This window comes from Melozone crissalis, unplaced genomic scaffold (genome assembly GCF_028551555.1).
Source record: "Melozone crissalis strain CALT ecotype California unplaced genomic scaffold, PUWL_Pcris_2 ptg000016l_1, whole genome shotgun sequence".
NCBI classification, from domain to species: Eukaryota; Metazoa; Chordata; class Aves; order Passeriformes; family Passerellidae; genus Melozone; species Melozone crissalis.
In genome coordinates, this window is record NW_026535794.1 from 57,570,901 (window position 1) to 57,593,776 (window position 22,876).

The 22,876-nt window shown below is 38.6% G+C and overlaps 1 protein-coding gene across 1 annotated transcript in view; it reads right to left on the reverse strand.

The window, feature by feature from the left end:
• The window catches only part of TNS3 (tensin 3), a 119,402-nt gene that overhangs the window by 60,769 nt on the left and 35,757 nt on the right, over window positions 1–22,876 (reverse strand). The window contains exon 12 of the mRNA XM_054273225.1: window positions 4,049–5,305. Within this exon, the coding sequence (XP_054129200.1) occupies window positions 4,049–5,305 (1,257 nt within the window). The remainder of the gene's footprint in view (window positions 1–4,048; window positions 5,306–22,876) is intronic.

Here is a 22,876-nt window from a genome sequence, read left to right on the forward strand (position 1 = left end):
ACTCCAAGTGAAATATAAGACTGTAAGAATTGTGTATCTGTGTAATTCATACAGTATTCATACAAAATTCATTCATACAAACCCAGGGAAGTTTTGAGATGGTAATTTCAAACACCATAACTCATGCATGAAGAAGAATTAGAATTACCTGAGAGCAACAATATAATTTCAACCTTATGGCAAATATAGAATCTCTCTTCCTCATGCTGGCAAATTTAGATAGAAATGCGTATCTTGGTCACAGTCATTGAAACAGGCTGCCCTAAATATTGAATGCATGTGTTTCTGTGTTCTGCCTTCACTCGATCACACAATTCCTCACCTGCATGTAATACTTTTCTAAAGATGCAAATTGTAACATTTTAACAGTGAAAAGGTGGAGTACACAGATGAGACATGGGTGACAATGATGGTAGGTTATAATGAAAATGGGTAAAAACATTTCTGTCCTCTACATTTATTAACAAATTCCTGCTTTTACAGTTTTGTAGGTTGAAGCAAAACATTGATTTCACTTTCCTTTTTTACCGAACAAGCATAAGCCTTGTGGTAAAAGATGGCTGATTTGAGAAAATAAGTCTTACTAATATCTTTAGTAGTAGACTGAGGTCATGTGTTAATTATTAGGCATAAAAGAAGATACAGAGAGTGAAGTAAACGGGGACTATAAGGCTCAAAGAAAAGCGTATATACACATCAAAATTTTTTCATACTACAAACTTCCTGTCATTTAAAATTAAGCACTACTGCAGCACTGTGTTATTAGTAACCGGCAGCTTCATTCACTATCAGAAACATATCTGTGCATAACTCAGCTCACATAAAAGATAAAAATTGGAAAAATCTTAATAAACAGTGCACTGATTCATCTCTGATAAGCAACACACATGACACCGAAGGAGAGAAGAGGTCATCAACCATTGTTCTGCATGGTTCATAAAGATACGTCCTAGCAAAAAGAAATTCAATGATCCAAAAATGCTAAGCACTTAAAGCAAGAAATAATTTCAGACAGAGCCCAGAACTCTGCCGCATGGGCAGTCAGTAGTTTGTGCCACGTTGACCTATGCTAAGGATACATGTGTATAAAAACGTCTAGGAAGAAGCATGAAAGGAGAGGTAGTTGCCTATCTGTCAGTCAGTGCAGAATCATATAAGCAAACAGAAGCAAGAATGCACCACAATGTACATCCCAGCTGACACACATTTCATTCTTAGGCACATTCTTCCAGCTTTGCAGGGCACTGGAAACACGCACGCACTTTTAAGCTATGTATTTTCTGCAGGAAACCACTCATGCAGGAAACCAGATATTTCCACCATCCTGCTGTAACGCAACCCTCAAGTTAGACACACACACACACCATGCATCACATTGATCTCATTCACCTCCAGCACTGGGCGCTCCTCCCATTGAAGAGATTCACGCAGAATGTCTCATTCATCCAATCAACCTCACTCAGACCATTCAGTCCAGATATGCCAACTCTCTTTATCACAGACCAATTCGTTCTATTAATATACTTGTTAGGTCAAGAACTGTTTAAGTCACAAAGTATAGAGCTCCCTCTAAAACCTGACTCTGTAAAATCAGACATTGTGAGCAACTGTTGTTTTCATTATCCATTATTAATTGCTACTTCTTCATCCCCATGGCAGCCAGCATTTCTTTGTGCCATCAATTATGGCTCCTGTGCTGCACTAGTTTAAAGAGCAAATTAAGTGCCTTGGATGTTCCCCTACTTATCCTAATTCTATAAAATTCTACGAGTCTACTCCAAAGTAAGATAAACCACATTCAACACATTCTGGAGTATGGCTTCTCCTCCCAGCTTTATGCATCAGCAATCTTGCTGAGGAGGCACTCTACCCCTTCATCCAACTGATTAATCAAAGTTAAAGAAGACTGGATTTAGACCCCTGAACTACAGGCATCTGTAGACTGTGCCACTGACAACAACCCTCTGAGACCTGATATGCAGCCAATTCTCAATCCAGTGATTCAGAACAGTGGTGTATATAGAGAAAAATATTCCAGTGTTCCTCCTTCTTAGTATTCATTCAGGTAAATAGCTTTTTCCCCATGCTGGTTTGTGTACACCATGCATGAATAAATGTATGATTCTGTATATTTCAGTGGGGCAAGTCCAGATATGTGAATATATAAATTCTACAAGCACTTAGAAAATCAGTATGTGCTGGTGACCTCCTAGTCTCAAGCAGAGGTGGCAGCATGCCACATATTTGCGTTGTTTTACCTCTAGAACCCTGAGTACTTTTAAAATCAAGCTCTTGCTAGTATAAATTGGTTGTTACTTGCAGAAGTCAGAAATGGAACATTTTAGCACTTGACATAAAGACAAACTTAAAAAATTATTATTGTTCTAAAGCTATACAAATTATTTTTCTAATTTTGTTTAAATAAAGTCGATTCTTATGTTCCTGACTACTAAAGTCTTCCATCTTCTACTGTGCCCTGATACCTTCCCTCAAATATCCTGAATTTAAATACGGTCTATACATTTATATTTGATTCCCTTAAATACAGAAATTCCACTATTTAATTCTTTAAAACAAATCCTCTTCTAGATCATTCCCCAAGTACAATTATTTTCACTAGTCTTTATTTACTTGACATTAAAAATGGAAGGAAAATTACAGTGACTTCTACTTCGAGATGACCAGAATCTCTGAGAAAATTTCAAGTATCTCTTTTAAGCTTCATATATCCAAACTCTGAACTGTGAAAGGTGACTTATTCTAAACGATCTCTTTATCCCCCTTACTAGATTTACTGTATATAAGGAGAAGAGTTCTCTCCTGCTGGAAAAATCTCAATTTGTTCATCAGCTAATAATTTGGGAAGATTCAAGAGAATTACAAACTAATGCCACAAAATGCATATTGTGTGTCAAAAATAAGCAGCGAAGCATCTCACATTTATTAGTCATGGATTTTTGGACTTCTTCAGTCCCCGGTTACCTTCCTAAGCACAGAACTGTGATTTCACCTTCCCTACAAGAATCACCATCCTTGATCACATAGGTCTGCCTCTGAACAGACACCACACGCTAGTTAAGCCCATTCATGGTTTAGCATATCCCACAGGGCTTGAGCAGGAGTAACTCATTTGTGTCTGGTGAGGCTATGGGCAGATCTTCTGTCATGCTGCCTAACAATCAAATCCTAAGGACTGGATTTGAGCAAGCCTTTCATTGCACCATGACTGGAGACAAGAAGAGGAAAAGGAATATGGAAGGGGAGAAAAAGAGGCAAGGGAATGTGTTTTGCCAGAGAAATTAGACCACGTAAAATTTTCAAACATGACAGTAGGACAGGCAAGAGCTTATTTGTCACAAATTTTAAATTGACCATTAATAAAAGGTTTAGTGGACTTAGCCAGAGGCAGACTACTCATCCTTTTACAAAGCTGCTAGTTCTAGTAGCATTACTTAGACAACACAGTCAGCAAGTGTTGTGTATTTAATTCCACAAGCTGTAATAATTTCAGAGTCAGAGATAACAAACAAGTAATGTGACTTGTACATTTTTAAACAGAAAACTTTCCAAAAGAGCATGTCTTAAAATACTTTACTGGCAAATATTATATTATTTGTGAAAACATTGCAAAGGAATTTAATGCCAGCATCATTACATTGTATTTGAAGATAAAGTGGTGGGAACTTTTTCTCCTAACTTAAATGGAAACTGTAATAATGAAAAAGCTACACCACAAATGTCTTCTACAAATGGCTCAATGTATAAATTCTGCTCCCTTTTAACAGCAAAATAATCCCAAGAGATTATCTATAACAGGTAAGAACTTGCTGAACAGTACCTTTTTCAAGCAAAAAGACAAGTAGCTGCAAAACTCCTATGGAATCATTTGATTCCATATCTTGGATGATTATGTAAAGAGGACATCAGAAATAATCCCTTGATAATCATCATCAAAGTTGTAAGCAATGACCTGAGGGTCCCGCTGTACCATCTAATGAACACACAGGTGCTAGAAAAAGAATGATTTTCAGAAAGTATTACAACTTACCATATCCAGAGGCATTCCTGCTTCTGACCTCAAATTTGTCATGGAAGCCAGAACTACTGTTAAGCTCTTCCATGTGTGCATCAAGGCTGCTGAAGTCATTTACTTGATTTCTGTCACTGGTGAGAGAGTCAATGTGGGTTGGGATAGGTTCAAATGTAGGGTCTAACTCCAAGATCAGCCTGTTCAATTGTTCAATGGACTGATCAATATCCAAAGTTGGAGAAGCTGGCAAGTCCCCAGCATTTTGTCCTACATCCAGGCCATTTGTGTTCCTCTGAGGCACTGACCTTGACTTAAAATTGTCAGCACTTTCATGTTCTTCAGCTTCTGCAGCACCCAGCATGCTTCCTAGCCCTCTCTGCACAGCATCTCTGCTGCTAGAGCTACGTGTTGGAGCATCTGGGACTTGGGACTGGCTCTGGACACTGCCCAACTTCTCCACAGTGTTATGAATGCCAACCCTAATTTCATTCTCTGGGGAAAAACCATATTGGTGAGCAGTGACCATCTGCTGCTGGCGTACCCAGGTCTGAGTAGAGTAGTTAGTTGGGTGATAGGCTTGTGGATGGGGTGAGATAGAAGGATTCTGTTGCAATTGCTCAGTTGACTTTGGCTCAGTGCTTCCAAATGACCTCTCAAAGACAGAATCCACACCAATGCCCAGGTCTGCAACAAAATTGCGATGCTCTTCCCCAGCATTACTTCCAAAGCCATCTGACAAAAGTGAGTTTTGACTGCTCTTGTGGCAACTGAAGTTCCCTAGGTGGGTAGAATTCTGCCCTTCTGAGGAAGACAACGTCCCAATGCTGTCCACACTGTGAAGGTCATGATTAGGCATTTCATCATCCAGAATATCAGTCTCCCTGTCCTTCATTTTGGTGACTTCATTCATGTGAATGTGAGCTGGCACTATGTGGTGAGTAGCACTGTACTTGTTTTGAGCATCAGTCATATCCTTGGCAGTGCTGACAGAATCCTCTAGACCAAAGCCACTAAGTAGCAGGTCCAGTTCTGCCTTCTCTTGTGGGCTCAGACCCCATTTAACTCCTGGGACAAGGCGTTCCTCAGTCTTGTCTGTTCTGATGGAAGCTGTGGAGTGTCCAGAATCACTACTGACAGACAGGGTATGATCACTGTGATCAGGACTGCCTGTAACATGAACACCCTGAGAAACACCAGGGATGTTGCCGTCTGAAGAGCTCTTCTTTCTCACTTTTGCATACAGACTGCCATCAATGGATCCTTGGGTATGCAATACTGTGGAGGTACAAGTAAAAAGGAAAAGGAGAGATAAGGACAAGGCATCATATAAGGGCTTTGACTAGTGTCATGCCACAAGTATTGTTAACACTAACGGTATTGTTTCTGCAAAACTAAATCAACTCTGTAACTACAGCAAATACCAATGGCCAATGACATTATCTTCTTTAATTTCATAAGACTTTTCTTGATGGAAATACAATATGACATTTGTAGCTCAAGATCAAATAAAATCCTCTCTTTTTATTCTGTTTTGAGTGCATGTTTATGGCACCACAAACTCTTCATACTAATTTAAAGAATCCCCCGTTACAGTACTAGAAATTTGAGAGTATCTACTATGCATTCCATTCAGAGCAAGAATGGTAGAAACCTACCAGCAATACTTGCTTTCAATATATATATATATATATATAAAATGTAATTATTACTTAGTCCATTTTTACTTGATGGTCTGACTATACTACAAAGAATAATTTTCTCATTTTCTTGGTGATGCAAGGAAAACACAAGCTTTTAATCAGAGCTGCAGTCCTTGGAATATACATAAAGCCTCTTCACAAAAGAAGGTACAAGTAAATGTTAAAAAGTATGACATTTCTACATATATGGAGGATCTGGTACGCATGTCATGTTTTTGTTTCAAAGAAGGACTAATGAACTTAAGTGGCAGCCTCCCCAGAAGTAACTATATTTGCCTTACTCCCATCTTACACATCACACCTAACACATCATACAGGTTAGACCAACATGAGGTTAAAATATGGCTACTGAATTTTTATCCAGTGGTGAAAACAAGTACAGTTCTATTTCTCAAGGAAAGTTTTAGAAATAAATATGTCTAGTGTCTGTAAAGCTGAGAAAGTAAAGTGAGTAGTTCCACTTAAAAACTACTTAACATTCATTTACTAGAATATTTATATTAAGTAGATATTTCTGAAAAACTTTTTGTACTCATAGTCTGAGAATGGTTTGAGATTAAGAAAATTAAACCATTAAAATTTAGGAACAGGCAGACTTTTCTCAAAAGTTACCTCAACTACATCTGTTGTAGCTCCAGAATCAAAAGCCCCATGGAGAGTCCAATGCATTACAACATCAACTCTACCATGCATTTTCAAAGTATGTGTAAAATGGCATCATGATCATGAACTGCCAAACTAGGAAACTTTTCTAGGCAATACCCATTTAGAAAAAGCATTATGCAGAAATTGTACTCACAATGATAATTAATTCATTTGAATTTATAATGACAAGAAGAGTGGTCTGGTTGGAAAAAGTTTTGGGGACAAAACACTGACAAGGTTCCATCAGTTAAAATACTTACATACTAAAGGTTATACAATAGTTTTAATAGATTTCAGCTAAAGTAAAGGACAATCTTTTACTTTGGAGGGACTAGGAACTATTATTTGTCTGATGTTGATCTTAAAAACAGCACATGCAAAACACCAAAATACTCCTTTTCACAAAAAGTTATCAAACTGAGCAAAAAGGAAAACAACTCCCCTTGCTGTAAAATTTATCTGTGGATCAAGTTTGATGTGTAAATTCCTTGTTGAAAAGGGCTGCTATGCATGAGGCTGAATGTCTGTATACAATACTTAAAACCAGTATTTTTGAAAGATGCATCAAAAATACAGCCAACGGACAGTTTCTCAGGCTTTTTCATGCTGTGATTTCTCATAAGCTTCCACAACCTTCTAAAACTATGAAGCACACTTGGTGTTTCATGTGAAGTATTTTGATACAGTTACCACAATAAATTGCAGAATTAAAAAAAACCAACCAAACAAACAAACAAAAAGAAACAGAACTAGGAGTAACTATTTGGTGGGGTTTTTTTACTGTATGCTTGGTTTTAAATTAAAAAACTAGAAAACAATAAAAAACCCTGCTTTGTTTGGAATAGTTGTATATCCTGACAAAACACAGACTTGAAAACAGGTCTGAACTAGAATGCAGTGAAGTAAATGCAGAACCAGTACATAGTAATGTAATAGTTCAAATTATAAAGTCTTCTTGTCTGACTGTTCTGTTACTCAAAACTAGGCTCTATGCCTTAAAAATGCTAGTCAGACTAAATGCTGTAGTGGGTTGACCTTGGCTCTCATGCCAGGTGCCCACCACGCCACTTTATCAACTTCCCAGGCAACCAAAGAGAAAAATAAGGTGGAAAACGTTGAGATAAGGCAGTTTATTAAAGCAAGAAAAAACCGAAAGTTTGCATGCATAAGCAAAGGGGGGAAAAGTGATCTCTACCTTTCAGCAGAAAGTAATGTTCAGCCACTTCCCAGAAAGCAGGACTTCCACACAGAGCGGTTGCTCCAAAAGGCAGACATTGTAAAATAACAAATGCCCCCATTCCTCTTCCTAGCTGTAGCTTTTATATCTGAGCTGACATCATATGGTGATGGAATTTCCCTTTGGTTAACTTGGGTCAGCTGTTTTTACCTAGTTGGGTCCCCTTCCAGGGTATTGCCCACTCCCAGCCCACTTGATGGGAGGATGGTATGAGAGAATTGTTAAAGAGATGGTGTGCCAGTGCTGCTCAGCAGCAGACAAAACACTGGTATATTATCAACAGTTTTCCAGCTACCAATGCAAAGCACAGCACTGTGAGGGCTCCCAGAGGTCAATTAACTCCAGCTCAGCCAGACCAAATACAATACCTCACACAAGATCAAACATTCCAGCATGCAGATTTGGTTCTCCTTGCAGAAATGGTAAGTACAAAAAAACTGTCAAATTCTCAAGTGCAGTCATGGAAGCAACGGAAAACTTTCGTGTATCTCCCTCTCTTAGCCTTTCCAGTACCATCATACATTACCATACAAGCACAGTGGCAGAAGTACAGACAAAAAGACACACTGACAGTGGAATATTGACCCAAGGGTCTTGCACAAGTGCACTCTGTAAGATTCAGAGATAAACCTGTCCAGTACTTCTTCCACTAGTACAAAATTATCAACTTTATTCTGCATTTTGCTAGGAATGCTAGGCAACCCCAAATATTTGGGGGTCTTTCAGCTGTAAATTGTACAGCTTCTACTCTGAAGAAGAGACCCAAGTACAGCTTACTTAAAATTTCACTCCGGAAAAAAAAAACCAAACAAACAAATAAAAAAATAAAAAAGCCTCAAACAAACAAAAAAAAGCAAAACCCACGAACAGAAAATTAAGTACTGCATTTATCTGTTAGTATCCTTAATTTATACTTAGTCTTAAACTACTTTACGATTCTCAGATAGCTTTCAAGGAAGTTTAAAAGCTTTTAAAAATAAACAACTTTAATAAATAAATAATAGTAAATAATAACAACTTTAATAAATAAATAACTTTAAGAAATAAACTTACTTAAAAGCTATCTCTCCTGGGTAACCAAAATTTTATTGTATACCATATCTATCTGTGCTCAGGATTGTAATTGTCTCCTTAAGACCCAGTTCTGTGTCTGGAAACATCGCCAGAGGTTGCCAGGGTTTCTTTACAAAGCTGGAGCACCCAAGCCAGGTTCTCTTTTCCCTGGTGGCTTTTGCTTGAGGCAGAGGCTTCACTTCCTCAGAGGTTGTTTCAGGTAAATTTTTCTGGGCTCACAAAAATAGCAACTCAAAAACCTGAATTTCACAATCAGAAACTGCTTTCAAGTAAATTTTGCAAACTCTGTCAACAGCACAAAGCCTGAGCTAGTCCAGGGCTGGGTCACCCCACATTGATGCTGCAACACCATTTTAGGAAAAAGAACATCACAGCTGAAAGTCTGGTTCACTACCAAGTTTCAAAAATCCTGTTATAGATGGGTAATATGACGATTGGCACTCACAATTAAAGGATGAATATTGTGTGTATGTTAAGAGAAGTTTTGTTGATGTATGGTTATGTTATTGTAGTTTGTTGTTTGGACACCTTCTATTGTCCCCATAGTCCCCTTTCCCCATCACTGTATTACTGCCGCTGGACAGTCTTGGTTGTCAGGGTTGTAAGGGACATGTGGAGGGAGACCGTGCACATATGTCCCTTGCACAGGGCAGTTGGGAATGGGGAACACCTCACCAGCAAGGAAGTTGCAAGAAGGTTTCCACCAATGGACAGCAAAGAACAGTTGACTGGCAGACTTCGGGAGGGGCCAGGGTTGCCTGATACAACACTACGGGTATAAAAAGCAGAGCAGCCATTTTGTGGATGAGCCCCTGGCAGTCAGCCACGCTCCCAGTGCTGTTCCTTTTTCCTTATTCCGTCCTTTGTTGTGTTGTTGAGGTTTAATAAACCTTTAAAATTTTAAAGTGAGCAGTTGTTTCTCACAATCTCTAAAGCATTTATTATTATTGGGAAGCCATTATTTCTTGGCTTCCCAAACAGAAATCTCATTGATCATAAGTACAGTGGTGAGCCTGACAGACATGACTTTTGATATTTACGCTAGAACTTAAGGAGCCATATTATGTGTCTGCAAATGAAATGCGAAACATAAGAGTTTGGGACCTGCTGATTTTTGGCTCTAAATTTAAGTGTTAACACAATATTATTAGACCTTACAAGATAACAATGTGATTGTGGGTCAAAATAATTTATTTGCAACTAGACAATTTTCTCTAATAGATAGCTGCCTTTTTAGGAACCAAAAAAATACCACTGTGCATTATAAACAGATAAGAAAAGATGAAACTCATAGCTGAACAAAAATCTAGCTGTTCCTGAGGAGTCTGAATATTTAAACTTGCAGGTTTTAATTGTGAAAATAAAATGTGTATTGCACATATCAAAATTATTTTCTAATTTGCCCAGCTGAAGGAAAACATTCTTAGATTAATTTGGAGTTTTTAAATTTAACTATCATCATAGAAGATAAAAAATAGTTTGGGTTGCAAGGGATGACTAAACATCATCTAATTCAAACCCCTCTGCCATGGGCAGGGACACCTTTCACTAGACCAGGTTGCTCAAAGCCCCATCCAACCTGGCCTTGAGTACTTCCAGGGATGGGGCATCCACAACTTTTCTGTGCTGCCTGTTCCAGTGTCTCTCCACCCTCTATTTATTCTTTATATCTCATCTAATTCACTCCTCTTTCATTTTAAAGACTGTCCTGTCTCTACATGCTCTTGTAAATAATCTCCCTCCATTCTTCTTGTGGGCTCCCTTCAGGTACTGGAAGGCTGCAGTTAGGTCACCCTTTTTTCCTTTCTCATTTCCAGACTGAACAAACCCAGTTCTCTCAGCCTTTCCTCACAGGAGATAAGGAAAACCATCCTTCCTTCCAAGCAACTTGGTGGCCTCTGCTTGGTCTTGCTTCCTGTGGTAGGGACCCCATAGTGTATGCAGCACTGCATGTGGTTCTCACCAGAGTGGAGGGGGTGAATCACCTCCCTCACACTGCTGCCAACACTGCTTTTGATACAGCCCAGGACACGTGGCTTTTCTGAGCTGCAGGAGCATGTTGCTGAGTTGTGTCCAGCCTCTCAACAACCAGCACTCCCAAGTCCTTCTCAGCAGGCTGTTCTTGATCTGTTCATCACCTTATTTGTATTGATACTGGGGGATGTCCCAACCCAGATGCAGCACCTTGAACTTGGTCTTATTAAACTATAAACTATATATATAAAAACTTTAAATATATACAACCATAAATATATAAAAGCTATATACATATATGGTTTGTTTGTTCATAAAACTAGGACAAATTAACTCTTCAAATACTACAAACTTACAAAATACAAGGGTTTCTAGTTGTTCTTCTATTATATAACATCTTCATTTCATATTCTACCTTTTTCTTAAATGTAATTTCAGAATACCTCTGCACTAAGACTTTTGGATTTCGCTTTACCCTGGTCTTCATCCATGTGTTTGCCAAAAAAGGTGATAACCAACGTAATTGAAAAAGTAAAGCTATGCATATAGGCAGGGAACAGTTTTGACAAAAGAAAATGAGAAAACATAATAGCAGTGCAAAATTTCATTCTTTACGCCTTGTTAAGAAATGATTAACACTGCAGAGGCCTTATAAATTCAATATCTGATCTCCATGCATGACTCAATCCCTGCTGCCATTTTTTCCAAGGAAGCAACTTTAAAATACACAGTAACATAGCTGTCAAAAAACAAGATTGCAACAGAGGTGACCTAAGTAATGCTGGAATTTAATTAATTAAAGCAAAGGGGCCCACTTTCTTTCAAACTGACCACTCTTCCCAGGAGCTGTTCCAACTCTGTGAACTGCCCAGGCTGAAGACCAACAACATTCCCATGCTGAATCTGAATTACACACACACTGATTCTCCTAACTGAAAATCTTAGAGCAAAGGTTATGCGTGTATTTACACTCCTCTACCTGATACACTAAGAGTATCTTACTTAAAAATTATGACCTGAAATACTAACACATAACAAATTTAGTAACATCCTTCTAAGCCTGTGTTTTCCTGGCACTTCTCTTCTTGAAATCCAAATATCCAAAGGCAGGCTTGTGAATTAAAAATATTTCAGTCTCTAAGCCTTTTGACTTGTCCCCACAGCTATCCGCTGTCCATTCATCACTTGGGAAAACATAACAAATGAAAGCCAGCTAGGTAAACTCATACACTACAAATTCAGCAAGAGCTGCTTCTGATCCAGTCCACCTGAACAAAAAGAAGATGATTGCAAATAAACAGATTTTTTCAAACTGTACCCTTGTTCATGTTGCAGCAAGAAACACTATAGAAGATCTGGATTATCTTTTATCAACCTCATAAATGAATATTTTTACCTTCAGGCAAACCTGGACAAGTCCTGAGCTACATTCTTTTGAAGTTAAATTATCTTATGTGTGCTTGTCTTTTCATTTCTCTCTCTCTTACAAAGACAGGCCTTCATTCCTTACAAGCTCTCCCTGTATAACTCCTACAAAATCCATAGAGAAATACATGTGGTTTGTATTTCCAGCTCTTGAACCACAACAAAGTCACTTACCTCTTTACTAGGCATGACCAGGAATTTTCTGCAACAATCAATCACTGGCATATTTACATCAACTAATATTCTCTAAGCAAAACTCTGCACATAGGAAAATCCATGTTAGGGCAAATCCCCAAGCATAAAAAGGCGAGAAATGTCTCTACTCCTGCTGTTTGAGCTGCAGCCACTCTTTCTGCTCCTGGAGATAAGCAGTCTTGCTAAAGAATCGTGAGACTTCTATCAGCCAGAAAAAGCAAATGAAAATGTAAACACAAGGGAGAAGCAAGAGGACACAATCATGTTCAATGAAATCTGAACTACTGCAGCAAAGGAGGAGTGGAAAAAACTTGGCTACAAAGGTAATTCCGTCTACAAGCTATTCTCTTACAGTGACGGGAATAGCAGTTCTTACAGTGGTTCTTTTCACATTCTGTTTCAATGTCCAAACAAAGCTGAGTGAATTTCAGTTTCTAGATCACTGACATCATTCTTCCCAAAATAAACAGCTGCTAGCAAAAGTTCTTCTCCTGCACTGACCAATCAGGCTAGACACTCATCCACATCTTCAAAAATTTGTGTATTGCCGGAATTTTCAGGCAAGAAAGGCTTTCTGGCACTCCTGTAGCAGTAACACTTATTTTTATCTAACAGCTGCTGCTGTCAAGCTCCCAGATCCCAGAAGGCTTTACTTTCTGCATCTCTGGAATGAATCACTTCAAACGAGGGGAAGTGAAGCTGTTAGTTCCTCCTTTACTAACAACTATATCTCACTAGAGCAGTCACAAACTTCTGCTCTAAACGTAATTCAAAACATACAAATGCATCGCCACCAGACAGCTGTGTCCTGGACAATGTTCATTGTCTCTTTCAGGGACTGTCAGCACTTTAATGACTTGTCAGTTGAACAAGAGATAAAAGTGGTTCTTGTATCCCCAAAATACACCTACCTGTTCATTGTTTATGTAGGAGTTAAAAATTAAGTTCAAACCTAATTCAGAAAGTAAACACTTTTTGGTTCAAGTGTTGCTGTTCTTGCAAATCAGTAAATGGTTGCACATGAAACAAGCCAGAACTCTGATAAAAGACACAAAGCACACAACACATGCTGTGCTGGCAGTACTTTTCCAAAACCAGAGAACTGGGATGATCCTTTGCAATGATGCAGAATTGCTGTTAAATTTGAAACCTCCCACATTTGCCTCAAATATATGAAAAGAAACAGAGAAGTATATTAAAAACTCCTAATGCAAACTGATGAGTCTCACTTAAGATGCAAATTTAGTTTTAATCTCACTGCATTTTGGTTTTCTGTGAGGAAGAAATCCCAACTGTTTTCCTTGCTTCAATTACAGGCCTCTTTTGTGTGGTAATCACATATCCTCTGAACAGAGAGAGACACAATCTCCCAGGATTTTCCTGAGAAGCTGTAAGAAAGCTCAGAGAAAAGAATGAGAAACAATTCTTATCTTCACTCACTGCATCTGTTGTTGTGCACATGTGAATGTGTTACAGAGATTTGTTTACCAAAGGGTGCTTTCTTAATTGGACACTGGTCATGGTGTTTGGATTGACTGACCAATTGGATTTGTCTGTATCAGACTGTCTGCAAGGGCAATGGGTGGAATGGTATGGTATGGTATGGTATGGTTTAATAACACAATTGGTCAGCCTTCTGCAATGATGGAGTCAATGTTAATTATTCCCCGTTCAGGGGCTCGCTGCTACAATACTTTTGTTCCTTCATAAGCTTGAACTGCATGTACATGCCAGTGATTTTGGACCATTAACACTAAGCATGCTTGAATGCAGGCTGAGGCTCAACACTGACACCTGCACCTAGCTAGATTACCAGAATAAACACAGACAACATAATAGCATCACTCTATAAATTAACTTACTCTATGGATAAGTTTACCTGAAACAGATTTATTCAGACAGGTCACCATGCTGCTCAAATTTTATTGTTCTAGATATAGAACAATATGGTGCTCTTGCTGCTGCTCCTGCTGCTGCTCCATCACAAGCATACTTTGGTACAACCACTACTTAAACCTATCCATGGATGTGTTTAGAAAGATGTTCTCTAACCATACCACTCAACCAATTTTGTTTCCTCAGTTATCAGTACCAGGCCTCCTGGGATGCATCACCTTCTGCAGTAATAGGTACTTCTGGCTGTGTGCACATTCCCACATCTGAGGTCAACTGGATTACTGGGTTCACCAGTCTGATCCACTTCAGATATAGATTTAAGTTTTGTAAGCAAGGCTACAAGATACACCTGTTCAAAATTTTTATGCGAACTGTTGCAAGTATGGATGATACCTGGACTGGGGCAGAGTGGCAGAGAAGGGTCATGCAAATGAACCAATCACAATGAACTGATAAAAAATTTGGGGAAAAATATATGGATTGTGAATCCGTGTCATCTTAGAACCTGGCATTGTCCAGTTGTAGTGTTTTCTGCAATTTGGAGACCCAGAATTGCATTTACTGCAACTGTGACATAAAAAGTAGATAAATAGGTCCTGATTACATAAATTGGTTCAAGACTGCGAGATCAATTTCTGATTCATAAACATTAATCTGGCAATCCTTTATTATGTTTTTAAAGAGCTTTTAGAAAAGTATTATTTGATGATAACAGAATTTAACTAGAAAGGAAGGAAGAAGGTATGAAGTCATCTATCACTTTTTTCCTTAACCTAACCCAAGCAAATCTGATATTCATACATGCATTTCATTTTAAATAAAATGAGTTTTCCAACTCATTTTAAATAAAAGAAGTTTTCCAACTTCTTTCTCATGATGAAACTTCGGGTCTCTGCTGGGTGTTTGCTTAATTACCCAAATCATCACAGGCCTCCTGCTAGCTATGCACTACACAGCAGACACCAATCTGGCCTTCTCCTCTGTCGCTCACATATGCCGGGATGTACAATTCGGCTGACTCATCTGTAACCTCCATGCAAACGGAGCTTCTTTCTTCTTCATCTGCATCTACCTACACATCGGCCGAGGACTTTACTATGGCTCATATCTAAACAAAGAAACCTGAAACATTGGAGTCATTCTCCTCCTAACCCTCATAGCAATCGCCTGTGATGATTTGGGTAATTAAGCAAACGCCCAGTAGAGACCCGAAATTTCATCATGAAAGAGCAGTACTTAGGTCATCAGGAAATTATTTGGTTTGCTACGTTTCTCAAGTCCCTGAGTATAACAGAAAAATAAAGGAGGCTGAAGAAACAAGGCATGTTATCACAAAACCAAAATGTGAACAAACACTGAAAAGAAAACAACTGATGGGATTGTTGTTAGCAAAATGCTAACAAACAGAACACACAAGATCACATGAAGTCCTTAAACCTTGAATCTTTTGAGAAGCAGAAAAGAGGACATCCAAGACCCAACAGAACTGTGCAAAGGTTAAGATGAATTTTGCCAGTCAAAAGTATCACATTTGTACTTTAATGTTTTTACAATTATACTGAAGCAAGAAAAAACTGCTTCATGAAGTACAAGTTTTTAAACCAGAAGCTAGCTGCTGTTCAGCCAGTATGGAACATGGGCAGAGTCAGCCAGCACAGGCTCATCCTTAGAGTACTACTGTAATTTATCACCCCACTTTTGCCCACCACGAATCAACAGAAAATAATACTTGTTCCACGATCCGAAGTACAAAGAATAGACTGATATATTTACAACTGTCGCCCAATATACAGAAGCTATTGTGTCATTTTCATTCTACTTCTGCAAAATCTTTTCAGCTATTTTAAGCAAAGACTCAACTTGAAGTACCTTGTGCTTAGATAGAACAATGTAACATCACAGTACAGAAACACTGTCACAAGAACAAAACAGTAAGCAAAGTTTAAGGTTATTTCAAAGTCACTAAACTACATGAAACTATCTCCCTTTGTTCCTATCAAAAACAAAGCCCATCTTCAGGAACACTTCAATAATTTGCAAGTGCATACTCCAAATGCTGATGTTCAGAATCCATCATTTTTCTTTTAAACAGCTGAAACAGCACACACACCATGAGTCATGGCATTTTTCTTACTACACTGCTAGGCTTTCAGCAAAAATTAGTTATGGTCATCAAATATAAAGGAGCAGAAAAACACTGATGGCTCTACATGGTTGCAGAAAACTGTACAGAACCACACTGAAAGGCTTAAAGTGGCTGTCCAAAAGGTCAACTTTATGGATTTATTCCTTTCTTTATGTATGGAACATGTAGTTCCACAGTATTTCCATTTGTAATGAAATTGCTCCACCACTCCATGGCACAATAAATTAATCTTCAGGTGTTTCTAAACAAGTACATATATCAAAAAAGGAAGTTCAGGTACACATATGTTTAGCAGAGCTCTTTAATTTTTTAACTCACTAATTGAACTTAAAGGATTTTGCACTGGGATTTGTCATTTATTTTCAAGGATTAGAGCAAAAGTACAAGCAATATGGGGTAACCTTATGTTGTGGATCTGACAGCCTGGTCAGAGAGAGAAAGCTAGATAAGTTTTCCCAGAATCAGCCTGGGAAGCTTTAGGGAGCTGGTGATAAACAATGATTGCCAAATATTAAAAACAACCTGCAGATGGTGTTTTTCTGATAATCTGTTTTGCTGTTTTTCTTATAAGATTGTTTACAAATGCGTGTCTTGTTAATTAGACAATCATGTGAAATGTATTGATTAAATGACCAATCAGGTCCATCTGTAGCAAACTAAGCTATAAAAGAAGAGAGGATGAAATAAATGAAGCTTTTTTGCCTTCTGATCCAATTACGTGTCATCTCTGCCTCAACGGTGACATTATATGATAATAATTATAGTATTTATTTCTTATAAAAAATTTGAAGATGGTCTACACACATTCAACATAAGCATATACTAACATAACTAATTATATATTTGGTGGAAAACTTATACTGTACGTAAATGATTTAAGAACAAAAGTTCTTCATACAAAAAATAGTTTATGTGTATTTACTGAAAGGAGCACAGGGAATATCCTGACACAGAAAACTTTAGATGAACTTTAGAAGTTTAGCAAGTTCCTTAAAAGGATAACAGTTTAGGCAACATGCTTCAAGGTTTAAATAAGATAGAGAAAAACAGTATCTAGCCATACCACTTGAGAGAGAGTTCACTGCTCTGGGCCATCTCAGAAGCTGTACAGACCCTTCTACTTGGAACTCCAAGAACAGAGAAAACATAAACAATGAAAAAGAGATGTAGTAATGCAACTCAGTTGGAGAGAGCATGTCAACAGTAAGAAATAGGATTGGGTTCTGACAAAAAAATTTTCCTCTGATTACTGAAAGTTGCCTCTATCTATTCAGTCTGGAAGGAGTTTAAACTAGTGCTCTTCTTCAGCATTTGGATTCTGCACGTTTGAATGCAGAATCTAGAGTAGGTATGATAAATATGAAGGTAGACCTGCAGTCTACCCCATCTCTCACTTTCCTCTTGCTTAGCAGTCTGATCCAAAGCTTTCTGATGTCCAAGAAAATCTTTGAAAAGAAATTAAGCCTTAAACAAAAGGAATCACAGATAAATACTTAATACTTAAGTGAAACTGCTGGAACAGGGATAGAGGTGTCCAGGGATCAATTTGGATAACATCTGATCACTTTCTGGGATCAATACATGATAACAAATTGTACTATCTCTAGTAATGCTTCCCTTACTATTAAAAAACAAGCAAAGCACTAGAGCAAACTACACTAAAGGCTATTAATATTATGTGTACAGCTTAAATTCTTCTGTCACTTAAAAAAATATAATCTCCTGGTTTGAAGGAATTTATTTAACCACAATTTACTATCAGAAGTGTCTGTAGTCTATAGTGCTAAGAAAACACTTACAGAGTATTAAGCTTTACTCTGTACAGACTATTGAATATAACAGGCACCTCTTCAAAATCCAGACATTAAAATCTAAAACTATGGGACTCAGGAGGGTGAGTCTTTTATCATGGTCTTTTCCAAAGTCAAGGAAGAAATCCACCAGCACATATTTGAGGTGGTTGTTCATGTACTAACACCATCTTGGAAACACATGCAAGGAAATAAAAAACTTTTCTACATATCACTATTTGTAGAAGATGGTTTCCTGCAGAAACCTTTCCAGGAAAAGTCCTCAGTTCTTCTGTAAGTATTCAATGGTGGAAACTTTACACATATTATTTAATTAACCAGCGTCCCAGACACTGTCACAGAAAGTTACAGGATAGTCCAAATAAATCTCAGCATGATAAATTTGCTGAAAGTGCCTTCCTTAAAAAAAAACACCCGTCATAGAATCAAGCCTTCCTGACCAAAGCACCTTCATAACAAAAAACACATTTTGAACAAGCTTTATAATCAACAGAACATGCTTGCCAATGGGGAGAAAAGTGTGAACATCACAAAATCATTATCCTGTAAAAGAAGCGTTGCAGTGGCCAGCTGAAACCACCAAGCAGGACCAAGAGAGTCACTGGAAAGAAGTCTAGCCAAAAAAGGAAAGGTACATAATGTTAAAAGACCAGCAAAAGGGCAGAAATTTCTCTCAATCAGAACAATATGATTACTTCAGGATTCACCAGAAAAAGGATTGCTATTGCTTCGTGGTGACCTAAAAAAGCCTGTCTCTAGTTCTGTAAGTCTTCCCAGAGATTTGTCATTTGACATTCATAACTTGGTTATTAATTATTAATTTGGTATCTTAATTCAAGTTCATTCATGAACATGCAATGATTCTATAACTTCCTACATCATGTACAAATGGTATCATGACTGATAATGCCATCTATTCACATTTCTTTTGTTTACTAGAGGAAACACTCACATATATATGACGCATAAGGTAGTTGAGTGTATGCATAGTTTGGTGAGGACCCAGAGTGGGGATTTAATTGCTCCTCCTGGTCTTAGGAAAGAATGAAATCCTGATTTGTACTAAGGCATTTTGGATTGTTTCTTCCTTACACTTTTAATCTCTGATGCTACCATGCTAATTTTACTCTCAAGCAAGTACAGTGTTAAAATAAACCCAATACTTATAATGTCAAGAAGGTTATTTTTCCTTGTCTAATGAAACTAAAGAGGTTGGATGCCTTATTGCCTTCAGAAGAAGGAGGAAGAGTTGTTCAGGAAGCAGGTGCAGGGAAGGAAAACACCTGTGGATGAGGCTTGCCTCTGATGCCTTTTTTGAGCTTACCTAGAAACAGAGGCCAGACAAAGTTCAAAGAATAAACTTATAATAATATTTAATGAAGAGCCTTCAGGTACATTAAGGGCAGATGAAGCCTCCCCAAAGGGCTACACCCAAAATGAACTATGGTCACGAGTTTTTCAGACAGCTATAAGTTTGGTCTATTTACATATCAGAGGTTAATCCTCCAAGCTTCAGGCAATGAAGTCATATTCCCCCAGTTTGCTCCCCCTCCCATTTCACTTTTCTTTATACTTTTCGAGGCCTGAGGCTGTAGGGTGTCCTTGAGTTTCAGGCCCAGAGGAATTGTTTTGTCTGACCAAAATGTGTAGACAGTAGCTAACAATTTATATGGAGTTTAGAGTTATGCACTAATGCAGTACAGGATTTGAAAAATAAGAAGGCTAAAATCTTAAGGCATCACCTCTTGCAACTTTTTATTCAACCTGGTCCATTAAACAGGTTGTAAGATTGGGTGAAGAGGCTTTTCCTGTCGTATCTGTACATGAGAAGAGATATTGATTTGGACATTAGTGTTTAAATTAACAACATTAACAACCACAGATTGAAGCTGACATGACTAAGAAAAAGGCACATGCTAAAAGATAAAGACAAACCTACTAAAAAACCCATATACGGTGGGCAAATACAGACTTGGTTGAAAAAGCAGTGTTACGTGGCCCCTAAAGCTAGTTAATGCTAGTCTGTTGTGGTTTAACAGATTGTTTGATTTTTAGTTGGGGTGGGAGTCCACGGGCTGCAGGGTTGGTTCTCTGTGGGGACCAGGCGGAATCAATCAGCAGGCTAGTTTTGAAGACACCTGGTTAAACAACTTAAAATAGCTGGTTAAACCACTTAAAATAGCTGAACACTCCTCTGTGGAAAAACACATTCAGAAACAAACAAAGCCTGGGAAAAGCTCTCTCGCTTCCAGCCTTTGAACAGATAACTGTCCAGGCTGGCCCCTCCCTGGACAGTCTGCCAGGCCCCATTCTGGGGGGTGGCTGGGGTCTCTTCCCAGCAGGACCACGCCCATTCCCAGCAGAGCCCGTCAGTCCATGGCAGCAGGGGCCATCCCAACACCAGGAGCAACCAGATAGCTGGGATCAGCACTCGGAGTGGCCCTGTGGCCGGCCCAGGGGGCGGCCTCGAGGCCAGGAGCGGCCGTGTGGCTGGGACTGCACCACTGAAATCAGCACGACTGGGGCAATGTCATGCGGCTGCAGCTGTCTCAACATGGCTCGCAGTTAACTTTGTTTGCTTAGCCGCTTTTAGCCTAGCTATGGTGTGGACAGAAGGACAAAAGCAGTGGCAGCAGTTTTTCTTTTTCCAGTGCCCCACTTGAAGGAAAGTCACAAGGTGGCACCATTAGCCAGCATGGCTTGCGTAGTGCCAGCAGGGACCATGTGATCAGCAGCGAGAGACACGCGCTTCCTTGATTGCGGAGCCGGGACAAGATTAACCTTTCAACACTGCAGAACTCTATAAAAACTGTTTCAATTTATAAAGCTTGAGAACAAACAAACCTACAAATACCATTTTTCTCCCAAATCAGGAAAAGGAAAGGGTGAAGACATGTAAAGAAAACAACATGGGACACTGAGTTCAGTGAAGACGGAGTCAAATTCTACCTGGGAGGAGACTGAGGAAATGCCTTGTCTTGGACTGAAATTCTCTGGTAAGGCTATGGTGAATATATAATTGATATATCAGACTTTATTTTTTCCCTGTAATTCACAGAATGCATTGGGGGGCTGTAGCGTTCCAACTACAGCCGTGAGCAGAAGCACCAGTGTTGAAATAAGCAGATGTTGCAATAGCTGTAATCCAAAGAGAAGCTTGAACAGAGAGAGATGAGAGAGATCAGAAACTTTGCCCCAGGGATGAAAGAAGAAAACCTCTGTTCCCAGATATAAAGGAAGAGAACTTGTGTTTCCATACTAAAACAGCTCACTCTTAAAATAGTACCCCAATAAGCTGAAATGACCCATGGTGGTAGTTATGAGATAAAACTTCCAAAATGTGTGACGGACTTCACGGTTGCAGAATTCTGGGTGCCTGCTAATTTGCTGTGACTTTAATGCCACAAGAGAGCTGTTTCATGTGGAGAAGTCTCCATAGCATGGTAAGACAGACTCCTCTTCTTAAGAGAACTGAAAAAAGACTGTTTTAGAGGTGGTAAACTGACTGCAAGTCTCAGGTTTTATCTCTTTACATTGTCAGTAAATGTAAAAGAAAGAAAAGAAGTGTGGGAGGAAGAGAAGTGTTCTGATTCTGATTTTCTTTTTTTTTTCTTACTATTCTTATTTCTTATGGTTTTTTTTCCTTTTACTTCTGTTAATAAAGTTTTTTAATAAAGTTTTGAGCCTGTTTTGCCCTCCTCCTAATCCTTATCTCACAGCAGAAGATGAGTAAATAATTGTAGTGGAACGCACTGGTGATTTGGCCGGCACTAGACCCACTACATTAATTGGTGCATTGGCTGGGAAACTCAGATTGGCAGACCAAAACCACTACACCTAATTGTTGTTTCTGCCCAGTTTTTGAATCGAAACCGCCACATAGTCACAGTCACGTGTGTTACCTTCCTCCTAGTTTATACTATCTGAATCTGCTGTGCTGAAGAGAGAGGTCTTTTGCACAGTCTTACAAAAGTAGAACTGCAGAGAACATTTAAATGTCTCATAAACTACATTAACATCTATTAAACCACTCAAATTTCACCTTATGGTCTTTGAGTTTAGAAGCATAATGAAAGCTTTTGACAAAGGGCTAGTGAATAAATCCTTGGGATAACAACATTGCCTATTACTGAGACAAAACAAAAATAAATTGGAGGACATTAAAATGCGTTTTTTTCTTTTGAAAGCAAAAAATTGGTTCTGCAGTAGCTTGGAAGTATTAGACAAGTGCAACCTGTGCTTCACATAAACTTGTGCACTGTTAAAAACATTGATGCCAAGGGGTGTGGAAGCAAGTGTTCCCAGAAATGGAAATATAGATAGTGAGAGGCAGGAGGCTCACAGAAAAAATTCACGGGCCCAGGAAACCCTGGTTCTCATCTCTCTTGTCTTCAAACATAAGATTTTCAGTATTTAGGTAAGGTAGAACTATTCCTCTTTGGCCCTTTGCTTTTTGGGGGAGATTCTCCTTTTATCTGAGCTAAGTTTAAACTAAGCAGACACTGGTAAATGGTACCTAAGAAAATCACTGTCTTGGGGCACTAAGTAAAATACACATAATTTCTCACTTCAGACATTGTCTTATCAACGTAGTTATATGTTTGGGTAAAAGGAAAAAACTATTTTTCAACAGAACTGGACAGGTGAAGTTCTGGAGTTCAGCTCAGCACTTAAGTAAACCCTCTAGGCTTTCAATGAAGTGTTCAGTATATCTTATTATATAGTCCTAAAAGAGACAAGAAA